Source organism: Anopheles marshallii, chromosome 2, assembly GCF_943734725.1.
Source record: "Anopheles marshallii chromosome 2, idAnoMarsDA_429_01, whole genome shotgun sequence".
NCBI lineage: Eukaryota > Metazoa > Arthropoda > Insecta > Diptera > Culicidae > Anopheles > Anopheles marshallii.
Window position 1 is genome coordinate 14,488,821 of NC_071326.1, and position 16,680 is coordinate 14,505,500.

The 16,680-nt window shown below is 42.4% G+C and overlaps 1 protein-coding gene across 1 annotated transcript in view; it reads left to right on the plus strand.

Moving 5' to 3' along the window:
• The first annotated feature begins 663 nt into the window (after nt 1-663).
• LOC128708403 (neuroligin-3) overlaps nt 664-16,680 on the plus strand; it is a 58,960-nt gene continuing 42,943 nt past the window's right edge. Inside the window, exon 1 of the mRNA XM_053803380.1 lies at nt 664-896. Within this exon, the coding sequence (XP_053659355.1) occupies nt 664-896 (233 nt within the window). The remainder of the gene's footprint in view (nt 897-16,680) is intronic.

Genomic DNA, 16,680 nt, shown 5'->3' on the forward strand with positions numbered 1-16,680 from the left:
AATCGAGTGCGGTGCATGTTCGCTTCGAAAAGCTTCGAACGCCATTAGCGATCGAGTGGTTGGATAGTAACTCGAAGAAAAAAAAATCGTTGCAGCTTCAACACATTTTAACGTTCGCCGGAGAGTGTCTATCGTGGGAATAAAACTTGAAAAAACCCAACCACCATTCGATAACACGCATACACAATCGGTTCCGGAATGTTTATTCGTTTCATAAAGACACGTAAAACGGGTAAATGTGCAAACATTAGCTCAAGTGCAAACACTGCCACCGTCGCTGCAATCGCTGGTGGATAATTGACTCAGCAAACAGCCATCTCATGTTAGCTGACAGTTGAATTAATGTTTTAACGATAGAAAGCAAAGCAAAGCAAAGCAAAGCAAAAAAAAAGGAACAATACAGTGCGATAGTAATCGTTTAGCAAACCGATAAAGCAAACGAACAGGCGTCCGAGTAGGCGAATACGAATAGGCAAACGTTACTGACACCGTTTGCAGCAGGTCACCGTCCGATTGTACATAGTTTTCACAGTAGAGCACGAGCATCAAACGTTCGTGCACATAGTGGCTAGCAGCGAGAAGTGAAGGCAGACAAAAATTATCGTAAATTGCACACACACACACACATCCAAAACCATTCCGGCTAGCGATCTATCTGTGAAAATGGTGTTCGTGAAATTTCAATACTTCTGCATAATTTACTTTCTGCTGGTGCGCTTCTTGAACGGTGCCACGATGGATCTGTACAAAAATTCGCGCCTCGGCAACCGGATTGTGCAGACCCGGTACGGGCGTCTGCAGGGATTGGTGCTGCCATTGGACGGCTACAAATTTCTCAAACCCATCGAAGCGTTCCTTGGCGTACCGTACGCCACACCGCCAACTAAAATGAACAGGTACGTGAACGCCCTGCCCTGTCGCTAGCCCAGTTTATAAAACACCATTACTTAATACTTTTAATTAAGCCCATTGCTTTTAACGACACAACTTTACTGGTTGAGCGAAGTAAATTAAATGAATTCGCGAAGCGCACAAATGACCAGGCGTCTCCATTGATTTTCATTCCGTGCTATGGAAAATGACTTGTTATTGAGAAGGAATAGAACTCATTAAGTATTCTAACTTGTTTCGTTAACAGTATATGCCCAACTTTTTTTTTCCTAAGTTCTAACATTAAAGCAGCTGGTTACAGCTACATTTTTTAAAATAACTACAACGTGTTCTAGCATGGAAACTTTACCAAATATTTTCCCCGCTGAAGCCAGTGAGATGGTCGTGAATAATTTCAGCAATGCCTTTAGCCATTCTATCGATAATGAAATATACATTACTCTTACCAAATATTGTATAATATAGTATTTCAGACATTTTTGGGATAAATTTGTGATAAACCGCTGTGGCCGCGGTCCGTGTGGAGGCAACCTAAGATAAAGACGAACATGACAAGATAACTCTGTCATAGCCATATGTGGTAGCGACATCGGCCAGAAGCGACAGGCATTACCCAGCAAGTCGTTATGCCGAGAAGAAGATTATTTTCTTAATTTTATGTTAGTAAAGTGTCATTTAAATATTTTTTTAATAGGATGTCCAGATGGTTATAAATAACAATACATTTTATTCGTTGTGAGAATATAACCCATGATCCCGACAGTTGAAATTTGCTGAATATTTTCAATTTCCTCATAAAACAGTGTGTTATGAAATGAATGATCGAAATAATCACGGTACACAGCATACAATGTGTGGTAATCCTTAAATCACTCGTAATAAAACATCGCCCTGATAAAGTGAATTATATTATTGTTTATCAAATAAAAAACATTGCAGTCAGTTTTTTTTTTTTTCGTTCTTGCTCCTATTTTCACACACGGCTCTCCCGGCCAGCTGGCAATCTTTCATGACACTGTCACTTTTATTCTCCCAAACTGTTATTAAATTAAACTAAGCCTCGTTTGCCTTCCCGTCCGACAAAGCAGCGGCACTTTCATTTTGACATAGATTGAAAAGGGTTTCGTTACAACGTTGGGGAAGATTTTTTGTTTTTCCCCTTTTGTGTATCTTCATACTTTCAGCTTTACCATATTCTCCATCAAACATTCCATACTGTCTTTTTTTGGGAAAGAAAGCTGTAGTGAGCGAGTTTTGTCGGTTTTGTTTTAAGTAAAGCCGGAACAAAAAGTGATAAATGATGTAATTTATCAATTAACACCATTCGCGGTTCCCTTCTTTTTGTTTTGTTGGTGCTTCAAGTAGAAAAACTTGGTACAAAATAAAGAAAAAATACAAAAAACCTGCAATTGACCACAACGTGCGCGAAAAGCGAAGCAAAAAGGCTTAGAGCCGGAACGTCGTCACGTCGTTTCATGCCCAATTTTTATGCAAAACTGACGCCTGCGATGGTAAGTCGATTTGGTGGACATCGAATAGCGACAGTTTTAATTAAAACTTGTGCCGCTGAATTGCTGTCACATAAATTATCCATTGTACTTTTGATTGTCAGACATACGAACATGGTGACGGAAGTTGGTACGATCGTGCTAGGCACTTGATTAATCTACCACAGCATGCACATAGTGGGAATTTTAAACATCCCATTCAGACCTGTAATTTGAGCTCGATTGATTGGGCTTTACAACATTAATTGATTCTCAGGTAATGGAACGAGACAAAAAGGTTGCAATGAAACCATCGGACAGCAGAATGTGAATGGCACGCTTGGAAATGATATGATACGTAACATTCTTTGCATGGAAGCGAATCAAAGCATTTTTGCTGTACAGACTTAACACACGCCAACAAAGTTCCGATGAATTCATCAGGAAAGATAAACACCATACCATTCCATGCTAAACCACGCAAAGTGAAAGCTAAACACAAACTGAGCATGAGTTTGACAGAAGTTAGTCAGAGGTACGTAAACAGTTGCTCATTTTTCCAACGATCTTCGCTTCACTTTAAACGATTGGAATGGAACGGCCCGAAAACATTTCCAATCTTTATGTAACATAAAATGAAGGTGAGGAAAAAGTGAAAAAACCACCCTGATAAACCTCACCCCGATATTTTCACGCACCTTCGGTTACAGCTGTCGAGCATGTTGGAAATGTAATATTAACCAAAAGTTTAATCCAATCAATGCAGTCGCACTGCAGCTAATGTTTCCGAGTACCAACTATAATCATATACCACTGTCAAGTGAATCTTTGCGGTAGGTGAAACATGCTTTCAGCACCATTTGTGGGAAACCCCCTTGAACACACTGATAACTTTGTTACCGTGGAATAGCAATGGGAATCTCCGGGTTCGGAGTTCTAGTACGCTACAGTACACACACCCACACACACATCAACTTTACATGGGATGACATGAGTGAAAGGCAAGACTTGGTGCACGTTAAACCCCCGGAAGCAAATCTATTTATAAAGTTCTTGCCAAAGGGCAGAAGCTGATCATACAAGGGGGAAGAAAAAAGCTGCCCGAACGTTGTGTCACAATGTGTTGTACCGATACGCACGGGTATGCTGTCCTTTGCTAAAACTTTCCCAAGCAGCTGGTTTTCTGTGCCAGTTTTGAATCGGATTGCTTTTTCGCCCTCTGTATTGAGTGGTGTTGAAAAGTTGGTGATATGTTTTAAATTATGATCGGAAGCCGGTGTGCCATTTCACAGTGTGATACAATGTTTGGAAAATGTAATTCATTTTTTAACTTTTGCTTCTATAATGTTCATAAACTACGCTACAAGTAAATCACAAAGAGTTTTTTCATTCGCCTATTTCCATAGTCAAATAGCTGAAACCCTCGCGCGTATCGTGCATTGATAGGAAGAAATATTATTCCAACCCGATACAATGTCCTCAAAACCAAAACCAAACCAACCGAAACCCAAATCAAAACCATAGAAATCGATAAAATTTCACATAAAGTAGTTTGATTGACGATTTAGTACCCCATTTTCCGAACGGGCCACCACCCCACAAGGCAACAAAAAGAAACCCACAAACAAAATTGGCAAACGCTCGGATGGTACCATGAAGCATGAAATAAAAATATGCCATGTAAAGTTGGGCCAGGCAAACTGCACAAACCGCCAAACATCGATCGATTTGCATTCGCGTTTCCCGCACCGCCCCGACGCCGCGCACGCGCTAATCTCCCAATCCCAGTTCCCCGATCACGCGGCTCCCCGGATGGTGCCACTAATGCGAATCAATCGTAGCATACCAAGGGGTAGCATTGATAAAGCTAATGGAGCACGTTTCTTTTATTTGTCAAACGCACGAACATGGCATCGACATTTCGCGCAACACGGGTCTTATTTTGACTTACCCTATGAATGCGAAACACTTTGTATCGGTCACGTTCGCTCACCTTGCATGTACAAAAATCAGCGCATGGAAGTGTGCTTTTGTTTTGTTTCACTCTCTATTGCTCTAAACACGAAAAAAAAGACATGGCAGTTTTGGGCGTTTTTTTTTTTTTTGGCGTGAGTCTACACAGCGAGGACACTTTCAATTTTATGCTTGACGAACGGTCGCTTACGCAATGTGCTGATTGGCACTTATTATTTGTACTCTGTGTCGCTTTTCCTTGCATTACAGTGTTCCTGTAGGAATCCAGAGCAGTTCAAAAACAATACTTCCAAGCATGTTCAAAGGTGATCCATGACCTGTGGAATGCGAATCCGTTTCGTGAATTTTCGCTTTGTAAATATATCCCCAAACAAAGAGCATTTCCTGGAAAATTCTACAAAACACTTAGCACGCAAGGACACTTTTTTTAAACGCGTTCTAAATAATTCTAGCCTAAGAAGTCTACGAACCTTTAAGTTAAAGTGCTTTAATGTTGACATGACATCTGTCACACAATCGAACAAATATCAAGCGAATCGATTCGATTCATAATTGTTAATCTACTGTTACTACTCCGTCGGAGTAATGTTTGGAAGAATTTGTATGAAAATATCATGTAAAATTAAACTAAGTGTCAAAGTTGTTGACACAAGCTGCCCATCATGGAGGATCGGAGTTCGGAACGAATGACGGAAGAGGGCGCCACCGTCAGTGAGGATGAAAAGGGTTGTGTTTCGAGGATCGAACCCTTTTCCAGTGGCAACCAGTGATAAATTTTGAACTTCTCTCACCTTAGTCGGAGTGTTAAAGAAATGACACGAAAAAATAAAACCGTTTGTTCGGAAAAATGTTCTTCAACTTGAAATACTCGCCGTTTCATATTTTCTTAGTACAAGGTTTAAGTATTTCCTTTGTAAATAGTGTTTGATTTTTAGATTACCATGTTTTTTTACGTACGCGTGTAATGCTAAGTAGAATCGTCAATTTATTCAAAATCTTTTCTTACGTACTGTAGAATGAACGTTCTTTCAAATGTAAAAAATCTGTTTACAAGCCTTTTTGCATATATTTGTCCATTAGGAGTTGGCTTTCAAACGCTGTAACAAATACACAAAAAAGCGTGTTGAAAATATCATAGATCCTAATATCTTTAATTGGTGCGGGGAACGAAATTCCTACACAAATTGACGAAATGAAACCTACACTAATTGGGATTATGAATTGTACTTATGGACTTTTTCAACAAACCCCTGTGGAAAAAACATGTCTACATTGGTTTGTTCAAAGAAGAAACATTTCGTTTACAAAAAAAAAAGAATGATCACAATTTAATGAAATCTTGAATGCCTCTGTAGCAGCCAATTATTATAAGACGTCTATGTTTAGTGCCAACGGTAGAAATAGCAAGTAGGTAACATTCTCAGTAAGCAAATCGACTTTTACATGTTTCGATGTATCCAAAATTCCCTATCATCCTTAAAATCAACCTGTATCACATAAAAACTCCCATCGGATAAACTTATGGACACGCGTTTTGCGAATCAGGAAAAGGAACTTGAACAGCACTTCAATATTGTTCGCTTGACCATAAACAGTTTGTTGTTATCACTGTTCGGCCAACAAACAAACGAACAAACAAAAAAGTACATCATGCATCGTGCCGCGTAGCATGTCGTAAGAAGAAAAGTGTAGCAATTTTCCGTGCGAACATACCTTCCATGCCATCCCCTGCCGACCGTGTGTGAAGGTCTGAAATTATTTCCAATGTTCCCCCAAACGGCGACTCACAACTGGACGCGTGGTCATACTCGCAGTACTACACGTTTATGGGCCCCGCGCTATTACCATGGTCGTTTCGTGAAAAATCAGGCGCCTTACTTTCGCCCTTAATGGTTTGCCCGGGACCGATGCGCTTGTTACTCAATGCCGCACGGTTCGCTTGGTTCGGTTTGTTGTTTTTTTATTTCTATACAAATGTGGCACAAGGAAAAACTGACACTTTTGCAAGTTTTTTTTTCTTCGTATCGTTCTCACTTTCGAAGCAAGTAACAAAGCTCACCAACGTACCATCGCTATTATGAGGGCCGCTGTAGACAGCGTTCTACAATGCTGGTGGCAGAGCGAAGAAACCGATTTGCTGCAAAATTACGCGAAGCTAAGGCAATAGAAAATATGAGCCATTTTTTATGCTTCATTTCTCGAGCGGAAATTATTCCGCATCCACTTAGACAAGTTTTTCAATTTTCCTGACGATTGACACTGCAATTTTTGGTAGTCTAGTCGGTGTTTAGCGATTTTAGGAAAGTTGTTGCAAAGCGTGTGTACTAAAATGTTAGGCTTATCCTTATTCTTTTCGGTTAAATAAAAAAATGCTTTACCTTGCTTACCTTATCGAGGTGCTGAAACAAAAAGGTAAATCCCAGTAGCTTATCAAATGTTTTACTAACTTTTTCTGCTGCAAAACAGACGAACGTGCCCGGTTGCCTCATCCGAGCGCTTACATATGTTGATAACATCTTCGCTTTTTTAGGAAAATGAAATCCATCCAAAACCAACTATCTCACGTTTGCTGCAAATTAACATAGAAAATTGAATCCAATGGTGGCGTATACAGAATGTTCACAAATATTGATTATACATAATAAATTCGATCACAAAAAAAATAAAACAAAACTCCCAACGAATCATGGTAGGCATAGATCGGACCGTCGGCAGAACGGCCAAGTAGTCCTTGCCTGTTCCTTGGCTGTTGGTAGCGGTCAAACCACAGAACCGTTCGAATGCCGCCTATTTCATCGACCGTGAAGCACTCCTAATAGCGATGGCGCCAATGGCTATCGGCAATCACACGAACGAAAGTGGCACTAGTAAGCCCCAAGTTTCACCAAATACTCACACAACCACACACACACACACACACACAGGCACTGACGTCTAAATGGGCAACATTCGGCAACCAAACAAAGGAAACGGAAAGCACGAGAAAGCTAAAGGCTTTTAGCTGGAAAAGCTCACCGAGGCTTACAGGCGTGGAAAAACAGAACCACTGTAAATGGTAAACATCGCCGGGCACTGTGCTCCCGGCGAATGGTGTTTCGACGAGACGAAAAAGCATTTAGCCAAGTAATGGTGTAGCCCATACCCCAGCATCATGTTCCACCATCACATCGACACAAACTGGTACTGCTGCTGTCAGTTTGATGATGGGAAGGCCGTTACGGCCCTTGCGGGGGTTTCAATGAAGCAATTTTTCATTTCATTCTACGTCCGTGCAATTTCTTCCATCAATAGCTGCAACCAATACTGCTGCGGAAAGAAGATGGGCCATGACGGCACAAGGTCAGCAGCAGCTTTGCTGTGTTCTCGCTGTGACAAATGGATGTATGGGATCATTAATTTTACGGAATCAAAACAAGCCTTTGGAGGAGACAGTGTTTCAACATTATAGGTTTTATTGTTTAAAGAATATTTTGTTCAATGCTATATGAGCATATGTAATGAAACTATTGTTAACAATTTTTAAACTCGATGGAGACGCATGGTCTTTCACGAAAGTTTTTTTTTATGTGTGTGATTGTTTCAGCTCCACAATGCATTTGTAGTCCATATGTGTGCTGTGTAGTTATTGGTTTCATTAGCTATTAAAGCCACATTCGTTCCAAGTCTGCGAACTGAGAAAAGATCCCAAAACGGATGGTCTTCAAGGTTGTACCATCAAGCACGACAAATCTCTATCGCCTACTGGTCAAAGCAACCTTTATGTCAGAGCTAGAACTTTGCAGCACCGGCGAATGTTTAATGAAAATGTTCCATTATGACTAGCTGTGCGCCCTTCCGGCTAGTCAAACATACGGCGTCCTTTAAGGCGGTAACATTTTCAACTCCATCTTTCCCAACTGAGACATGGGAGTGTTCCGCAACTTATTATGTTTGTTAGTTAAACACACACCAGCAACGTAATGATCGCTTTTCGGGAAACTTGTTTAAACAACGTTGAATTGTGCTTTTGTGTGAGTTTTCACTTCTTTCGAGCTTCACAACCGGTACGATGGTTCAACATCAAGTCATCAACATCAGCATTGAAAAGAATCTCTAACTTGAAGTTTAAGCCAAATTTGTTTCTTGTAAATTTTACTCAAAATTTGCGAAAATGCTTTATTTATTTTCATACAATACATACAATAGTGTACCAACAAACAACAACTTTCGTTATGAAACAACTATTTTCAAACGCTCCGAAATTCCCGGCGTCTCGATGAGATGTGTAGTACGTAATTGAAAAATTCAACAATTTTACAACAGTTGTAAAGGATTCCATTCATGAGCGGTTCAAAGCACATTTCTTTACAAAATCCTAGACAATGCCCATGCATTATTAAAATATTCACGAACAAGCACCGCCGCTCGGCAAATAAAGTTCCCAAACTCATTTTTTTCCTCCTGCTCTCCATGTTCGCTTTCAGGTATGTGGAAAATCAAACAAAATCCACTATTGGCAAGGTAAAAAGTGCAGCTTACCGAGGGGGGAAAGGGCGTCAAATCTACGGAAAACGGTTTGACGGTGAACTTTTTTTTCCCTCACTTTCAATCTGCAACGAACCTACGTGACGAGCCCGTGACGGTAATCGAAAACTTGACGCATTGAAAGTTTTGTATGTGTGTCTATGTGAGAGTTTCCTTCTCCCCATTTCGAGTCCCCTCTGGGATCCGTCAATCCCATCGAGTCGGTTGCAATCGATTTGGACCGGCTTTCAGTGAACTGGTAAAAGTTGAGTTTGGTTTGGATGAGCGGAGCAGAATTTTTCCAATGAAGTTATTTGACTCTAGCCGTAAGTCGGGTCGATGTGTTGAGGCCGGTTTGTGGATTTTGCGTCGTTCGTGCAGCAGCCATCAAAACTTTTTTGGTTTAGAACAGTTTAGCAATGTTTGTTCCATTCGATAGCCTTTGTTCTTAGCCTGAAGGGTGCAGAAAATTGAGTTTTATCTTCCAGCTATAACACACTGGGGAAATTATTAGACTGTTTGATGAACATTTACGGTTTACTTCACTTCTGTGAATACTCTGCAACTTCACTCAAGGTGCTAATACATTTCTTACTTTAAGAACAATAGTTAAAGCTCAGATATTTCATTTTCGTTTGGGGAACTAATAAGGACTAATAATCGTTTTGTAGCAGTAAATCGTTGAGATGTACAATTGCTTTACATTAAATTACTTAAAGTGAAAGTAACAAAAAAAAACAACTTAATTCAATTCATTCACAAATATCTTGAATGCTGCATATTCGACTACTTTAGATGATGTTTAATATAATGAAATTAAAATTTATCTTTCGTAGTTCCTTGAGAATCCTTGTTTGTAATATAAATAGGTCTAATTTTAGGGCTACCAATGTGTGGCTTTGTTTGCTGTAACTTAATCAACGATAATAAAGATAATTAGGCTAAGGAGCCGTATGAGGAATCGATACTTAAGAAAGCAACAGCTCGAATAAGAATATATTATCCCGCCGTACAGTTTCGATTCCAGTCACTCCAGACATCGAAGAACAATTACTTATGGCTTCATTTACATGACTATCTTGAAATAATTCCACTCGAGAGGGAGGCGAATCAGTCCAACATGCTAATCACACTCCCCACGGAGCGTTCATTGATCCGGTTTTATCAATTCACCTTCTTATCTGGCGCGTCGCGCGGTGTGTTTGCAACTACCCGCAGGCAATATTAAACAGAACGGCAACTATTATAAGCATGAGTACGTCCTAAAGAGTATCTACCAAACTTCAAACCACCCAACACGCTTCGAACGTTGCCAAACGAGCTGAGACTGTCTCGCAGTGGTTCAAAACATAATTAACGTCATGTTTGCACATAAATTAGGACTACTGTGAGCGTGTTTGTAAACATGGCACATAGCTGGAACAATCACCCATCCACGTTTAGCCTCACACCAAACCCCTTCATTGAGCGGCGGAAGGTTTTTGGGCCGGGAGTCGTGGAAAGTGTCGATAATGTTTCGTGTTGGGTAAGGACACGCTGGACTGTAAAATAAATTACCATCAGAATCGAACTTCTCAGCATTGTCGATAAATCTCAACCGGCAGTGGGACTTTGCTGCGAGCCAACACATATACACATACACACACATACACACGACCCACAGGCACACTACCCGTACGCCTGTTTGAAGCGCAACCCGCCCTAAAACCATAACCACTGTGGCAAGGGCGTAAGCCACCGACCGAGCGTAGTGTGTGCGAGTCGTAACGAGCGAACGCCCAAATGATTTCATTCGGAGATACTGTAGAATTAGCAATTATACAGTCAATCCGGGGAACTCCTGCCTCGAAGGTCCCGAATATCGAATCAGACCGAGATTCCGCAAACCCACATTCGAAACTACCATAGCGAACACACATGAACACGACCCACAACACAGAGACCGTGCTAACTTCTAATGTCTGCTACCTCGAATATAATGGCATCGGTATGTAAATGCTGCCTCGCGCTTTACTACTATCGCTTCGAAAGCGCTAACCACTTTCCCCCTGCCTTCGCCATCTTATTGCTTCGTCCATTCCACCTCCTACACTGCCCCCCCCCCCCCCCCCCCCACCCCAACCCCTCCCTTCCTCAGCCGCACCCAAAAGTGGCCAATCCGCGGGTACGGTTTTGCGGGCGGGATATGTCGAAAATTATCGCCCCTGTTAAGCAGTGTGACACGCAATCTCCCATTGAGCCGAGCTGGCTCTGGACTCGAGCTCGAGAAAAGGTTGTGGTCGTTTTCGATTTATCAGAGGGTAGACACCCTGCGCCACTAATGTACGATTGCTACGTGATAGCATCTTTCGCAGGCCCCGTGTGCGCTTGGCACAGTTTTGCGTGAACCCATTTTCACGTATTTCGCTCCAAGCGGTTTCGCCGGATTATTGCCAGGCTTGTACGGATGCACGCACCACACACCAGGCGTTAATTTTGGGGAAATAAATTAAAGTTTAATAATCGTACACCAGAGCTAGCGCGCTGGGTTCGCAGGGAACTGCTGCCGATCGTGAAATGTAATGGAACACATTCCGTGTTGTTTACTGTGCGAGTAATGGTGGAAATTTACCACACTGTATGAGGCCAGAAAGGTTTAGGTAGTATTATTTTCTTTGTTTTTTTGTTCGAAAATTTGTACAATTTTTTTATTGCTCCTTTTCCTATAATTTGTTTAAAAAAAAACCTTCATATTTGAGATAGGCTGGATCCGGAGCTCACATTTTTTTACATTATTCTTATTGCGATATTTCGATTTCCAACAGCAACAGAAGATCAAACAAAAACTTTACTCTAAAATAACCAACAACAGATCTTAGTGTAATCTGTAATCAGATCTGTTTTGTTTACTAAGTTAGTTGTTATTGTTATTAAAAACATCCTTTGAGAACGAAATATTACTCAAAATCAAACATGTCTGCGCATGGTTCCTTCAGCATTATTTTTTTAGCAGTAGCATTCTAGTCAATCTATTGTGTATAAGCATATAAATTTATCAATAATCAGCCATCGTACCGCCCCTGGTTGACAATTAATCATTGACACGTAATAGAAATATGTTGTTTTAATTTTATCCGGGGTGGCCCAGTGGTTTATTTGTAGCGGTGCCGGTCCAAACTCTCATCCGGACTAATCCCCCGTACGCAGAACTGGCTATCCAGCTACGGATGAATACAAAAAAAAAGTTTAAGAGAGCCCGAAATAGCAAGCCTTGATCTCTTGAGGCCGTTGTGCCCATAGAAACGAAGTTAATTTTTCATGCTGAAACCATCAAAGTATCCTTTTATTGCATTTATTATTGTAAACAAAGCGCGCAAATCGTTAAATCACTAAAGTGTCGGTCGAGTATACTCGGGATAAGGTGCCCCTTCACTGTTCGGAGAAGGAAGTATCTGCAAACTAATGTGAATTGTACTTTACATTGAAATTCCAATAAATTTAAGCAAATCTACCTGGCCGTTCTTCACGGTAAGGAAACAGCACCGTGTAAACGTGAAACATACGCTTTATTTTATTGAAGCAAGCTTCGTGCTTTCACCAAACAGACGATAAATACTATGTTAAAATTAAACCTAGCGCAAACCATTATGCTAAACGTACGTCGAAACGTTCCACTTCATTAGTGATGCACTCTGGAGAAAGCTTTGTACTGCGGGCGGGTTGCAATGCTATTGTGCAATGCACTTGCAGCTGAATGTAATAGGGCTTGTATTAATGAGAAATGTCTACCATTCAGCATCGCAATGTCGGGTGGGTATTACTTTATGCGCTCAAAAGGGGGAGGCAAAAACAGCAGGGCACCATCTTCTTTCACTAATTAATCCACCACACATGAGGCAGCAAATTTTTGTTTACCTCCCAACTAGGAAAGGTGTTAGCCTTGGTAATTTGTACCAAGCCAAAAAAAAAAAACAGCTATACGGCGACAAAATAAGGCAACAGCACAAAAGTACCCTCTTCTGCTTGGTGGCGCATCATATATTGCAGCCAGATGGCATACGGAACAAAAGATGCACTCACCCCGTTCATCTGACGCACCGCGCAGAACCGAGCGCTGATGGGATGCATTTCGGTGCAGTTTTTTTTTTTTTTCGTGTGTTTGTTCATTCCGTTTTCTTTTTGTTTGTGGCTGCTTGTTTGTAGCGAAGTGAAGGGGCAAAAATGACAGCACAAAAGCATTCGTCCAAATGAATGGAAAGTTTGCGGTGCATAGATCCCGCAGCACAAAACGCCCGAAAGCCATGGTGGATGGAATGCATTCAGGGTGAGTTTGTGTTTTGTATGTGTGTGTGTCTAAAAGTTGTGGGCAAAAGCTTACGTCGTGAAAGGTAGGGGAAATATATGAAAAGAACTGACTGACGTGTATGGGTGAGCAACAGCAAGAGAGCTAGTGGCATTCCTATACTGCGGAACAACCGAACCGGGTTTCCAGCAGATGGGCAGCGTTAGTTTAGAAACGAGGTCATAAGATAGCTGGTTGGGGAAGGCAATGGGAAGTTGCTAACCTTGAATGAATTGGAGCGCGGACCAAACTGGGCGAGCGTAGGATGGTCCAGATACACATGCTTCTCCACATTGCGCTTAAAGCACATTTTTTAAGGATGCTGCGTGTGCTTTTTTATGCTAATGTTTGGAGTACGTGGAATGCTCTTGACACTGCGAATGAACTGTACGAAATTGACAGTCGCTCTCGAGATGCCGTGGATTTGCGTAAAGCGCGTTGGAAGAAAACGAGCTAAGCGGAATAATCTATTGAACTTACGGTCGTACCATTGCCTGCACAGAACGTGTATAAACGGCAGGTGTTCGTCTAATCGACACATGCCATTCAGCAGAAATGTTTTCAAATTCAACACGAGCAATAATCGTTGCCAGTGTTTCTTTCAAACGTAACATGATTGAGTGCCGCTGTATAAAGACTGGATGTAAGCGTTGGAGGGTGTGATTTGTTTGCAAAACAAATACACATCGCCACCAGGGCTTTAAAAGCGTTGGGAGGCTTTGGCAAAACATTGTCCTTTCTTTAAGGTCCACACCGACACTCCACAACTGCGTGCGTCTTGAAAAACGTGACATTCACCGTTTTGTGTACGTGTGTGTGTGTGTCTAATGAAAATTTATTCCAAACGTGAAGAAATTTTAATGGTTTTGCATGGAAGAAAAATCCCACACCGCTTTCGGCATTGACTTTCTTCACGAGGCGATAAACACCGGGGGGTGGGGCCATCTTCCTATTTACGTTTTCATAACGTGTGAACCCGGCAAACCTCATATCCGGGCCGGCAATGCTTTCCAAGCCGACCGTGTCCCGTCAAGGCGCGCCCGGACGTGATTTTGTCCCGGCACGTGCCCAACCGAACTCTTTCGGCCTGAACAAGGTAGCCTGTTTTTCTTTATCATTCATCTCGCCCTTTCGTCCTTTCGCTTGGGTGGTAGCTCTGCCGATTAGATCAGGGAAATTGGGACCAACAACCCCCGTCTCGAGTGTGTGTGTCGGTCTGTCCGAACGAAAATAAATCGCCGTTGACCTCGGGTGGGTGCGTTTGCTATCCTCCGGCTGAAGGAAACAACGTAACCAATGATTACGTCGGAGAAAAGCCGGAAAAAAGTTCACAAACAGAAATAAAGAAAACTCGCACGTACGCGTAGAAATCACGCTAGGCAAACTGTTGAAAGTTGAATCTAGGTTTTGCGAAATACGGCGAAAGTGCGGATCAATTATGGAACCGCAACGTTTGATGGGTCCCCGGTGGCCATCGCGAAACCAATGAATCTGTCCCTGACACACCGATCCGTCGGCCCACGATAGCCGTCAAACGAAACAAGGCAAGTAGTTGGGGGTAGCGGCCCGCGTATGCATATCGTGATGCCGGTCCAATATCCATTGCCGTGGCAAAGTCGTGCACGATGCCGCAGTATCATGTGTCTGATTTTGCATTCCGCACGCAGCAACACCAACCGTCATTGAACTGCGGAGCGAACCGGCAGACTCGGACCGGACCGGGCGAAAATCACCAAGAGGATTCCATTCAATTGTGCTAAATGCTGGCCGCACATTTCATCGTACGCAAAAGCGAAACCTTTGCTGAATGGCAATGCGGGACCAATGGGTGGGAATTTGGTGACCGGTTGTTGTTGTTCGCTGAAAACCGTTTTGATATCTTCGGAATTCATTTCAATACACAATTTGCAATCCGTAGAAGCGTACTTGAACGGGTTTTTTGTTTTGTTTTCGTTACCAGTGGTGGTGGCATCACCGCGGATGGTTCGAATCACCGTATGATTGGACAACATTTCAATGTCTTATACACTCGCCAAGATATTGATGGAATAGTAACGAATTTGCGAATGCGCCATTCGTTTTTCGTCGTCACACACACACACAATTTTGTCATGAATGTTCAACGTAATATGCTTCAAATGACAGTCGGATGGCAAACACAGGGTGGCGCAATTTTCGTTTGCCCCTCCCCCGTAAAGCCTTCATCGCTGCAATTGGAAGCCATCGGCGCTTAGGACCCGCCAGCAGCAGTCGCTTCTAATTTATTCGTCGTCAGGAGTTTTGTTGCAAGGGAGAAAAATATTGTGTGTGCGCACATAAGCGAGAAAATGCTGCTCGTTTCGTTTGCCATTGGCTCGTAATCAACCCCCTGTTTGTCTGCCCTCTACCACACCCCTGCTGCCGGGTCGGTTACCGTGGCGAAGTGTCAGAAGTGTCATCCCGGTTACCATCTAACGGGGTTATCTTCTCCTTCGTTAAACCTCGGAATGCTAACGCACAATGCAACTTGAGCTTGACGATGTGAGTGGATGCCCCTTTTTTTGCTCGCTCTTCTTCGCCTATCAAAGCTCCTCTCCATGGGGGGGAGAGGTAACTGCAAAGTTCAACAGTGGTGCGCATACATTTTCTGATACCATCACCAAGCCACCCGACAGCAAAAGTATCACCACTGCGGTGCGATGTAATGCGAGCGTTCGCTAGTCGCGGCGGTGATGTACATAACTTGACGATGGTGGTACTACTATTACTCCAGATTACATCCACACACACACACACACACCCTGCCGACATGTGGGTGACATGTGATCGCTTTACAATGCGAGCTTCCATTCGGGAGGCCCACCCGATTGCGTGGTTTGATCTTGCTGTTGCGCTGTTGAGATACAACACTCCAATACGCGGGAGTCACTCACCCGCATGGACTGTACCGAATTTACCAGCTAAGGCTGGGCTGGGAAAATAATGATGGTTTTCGGCGAATTCCATACCACCAAATCGCTCTTCAGCACGCGGCGCGATGCGTTGATGAAGCGTAGTGTTTCGATGAATGTTTGATAAGCCATGTGGGACATGTGGAGGGTCGGTACCTTAATGAGGTTTACAGCGCTGTCACAGCAAGCCACGGCCGCAACGGTAATGGGTGTCTAGTTAATGAAGCCAGTCCCGAGGATGTGAGGTAGTCTTGGCACCACTGATCGATGCTAAAGGATCGTTATTGCGCAATGGATCGGATAGGAACATTGAGGTAAAATTATGTGCCTTTGATGTGTGTTTTTTTTTTAACTATTTTTCCTCAGGAAATTAAATATAATTTGAATAGGATTTGTTTTTTTTTGCTTTTCAGGAAATAGTAAAAACAAAAACAGTTGCAAAACAACCATGCAGATCATCCGATTTTCCAAAGCGCAACATTGATCTGATTAGTGCTATTTGTAGACGTGTCCGTGAGTTTCTGGATAATTTCCCATCACGCACACCTGCTGCTGATGAAGCTAATCATTATGG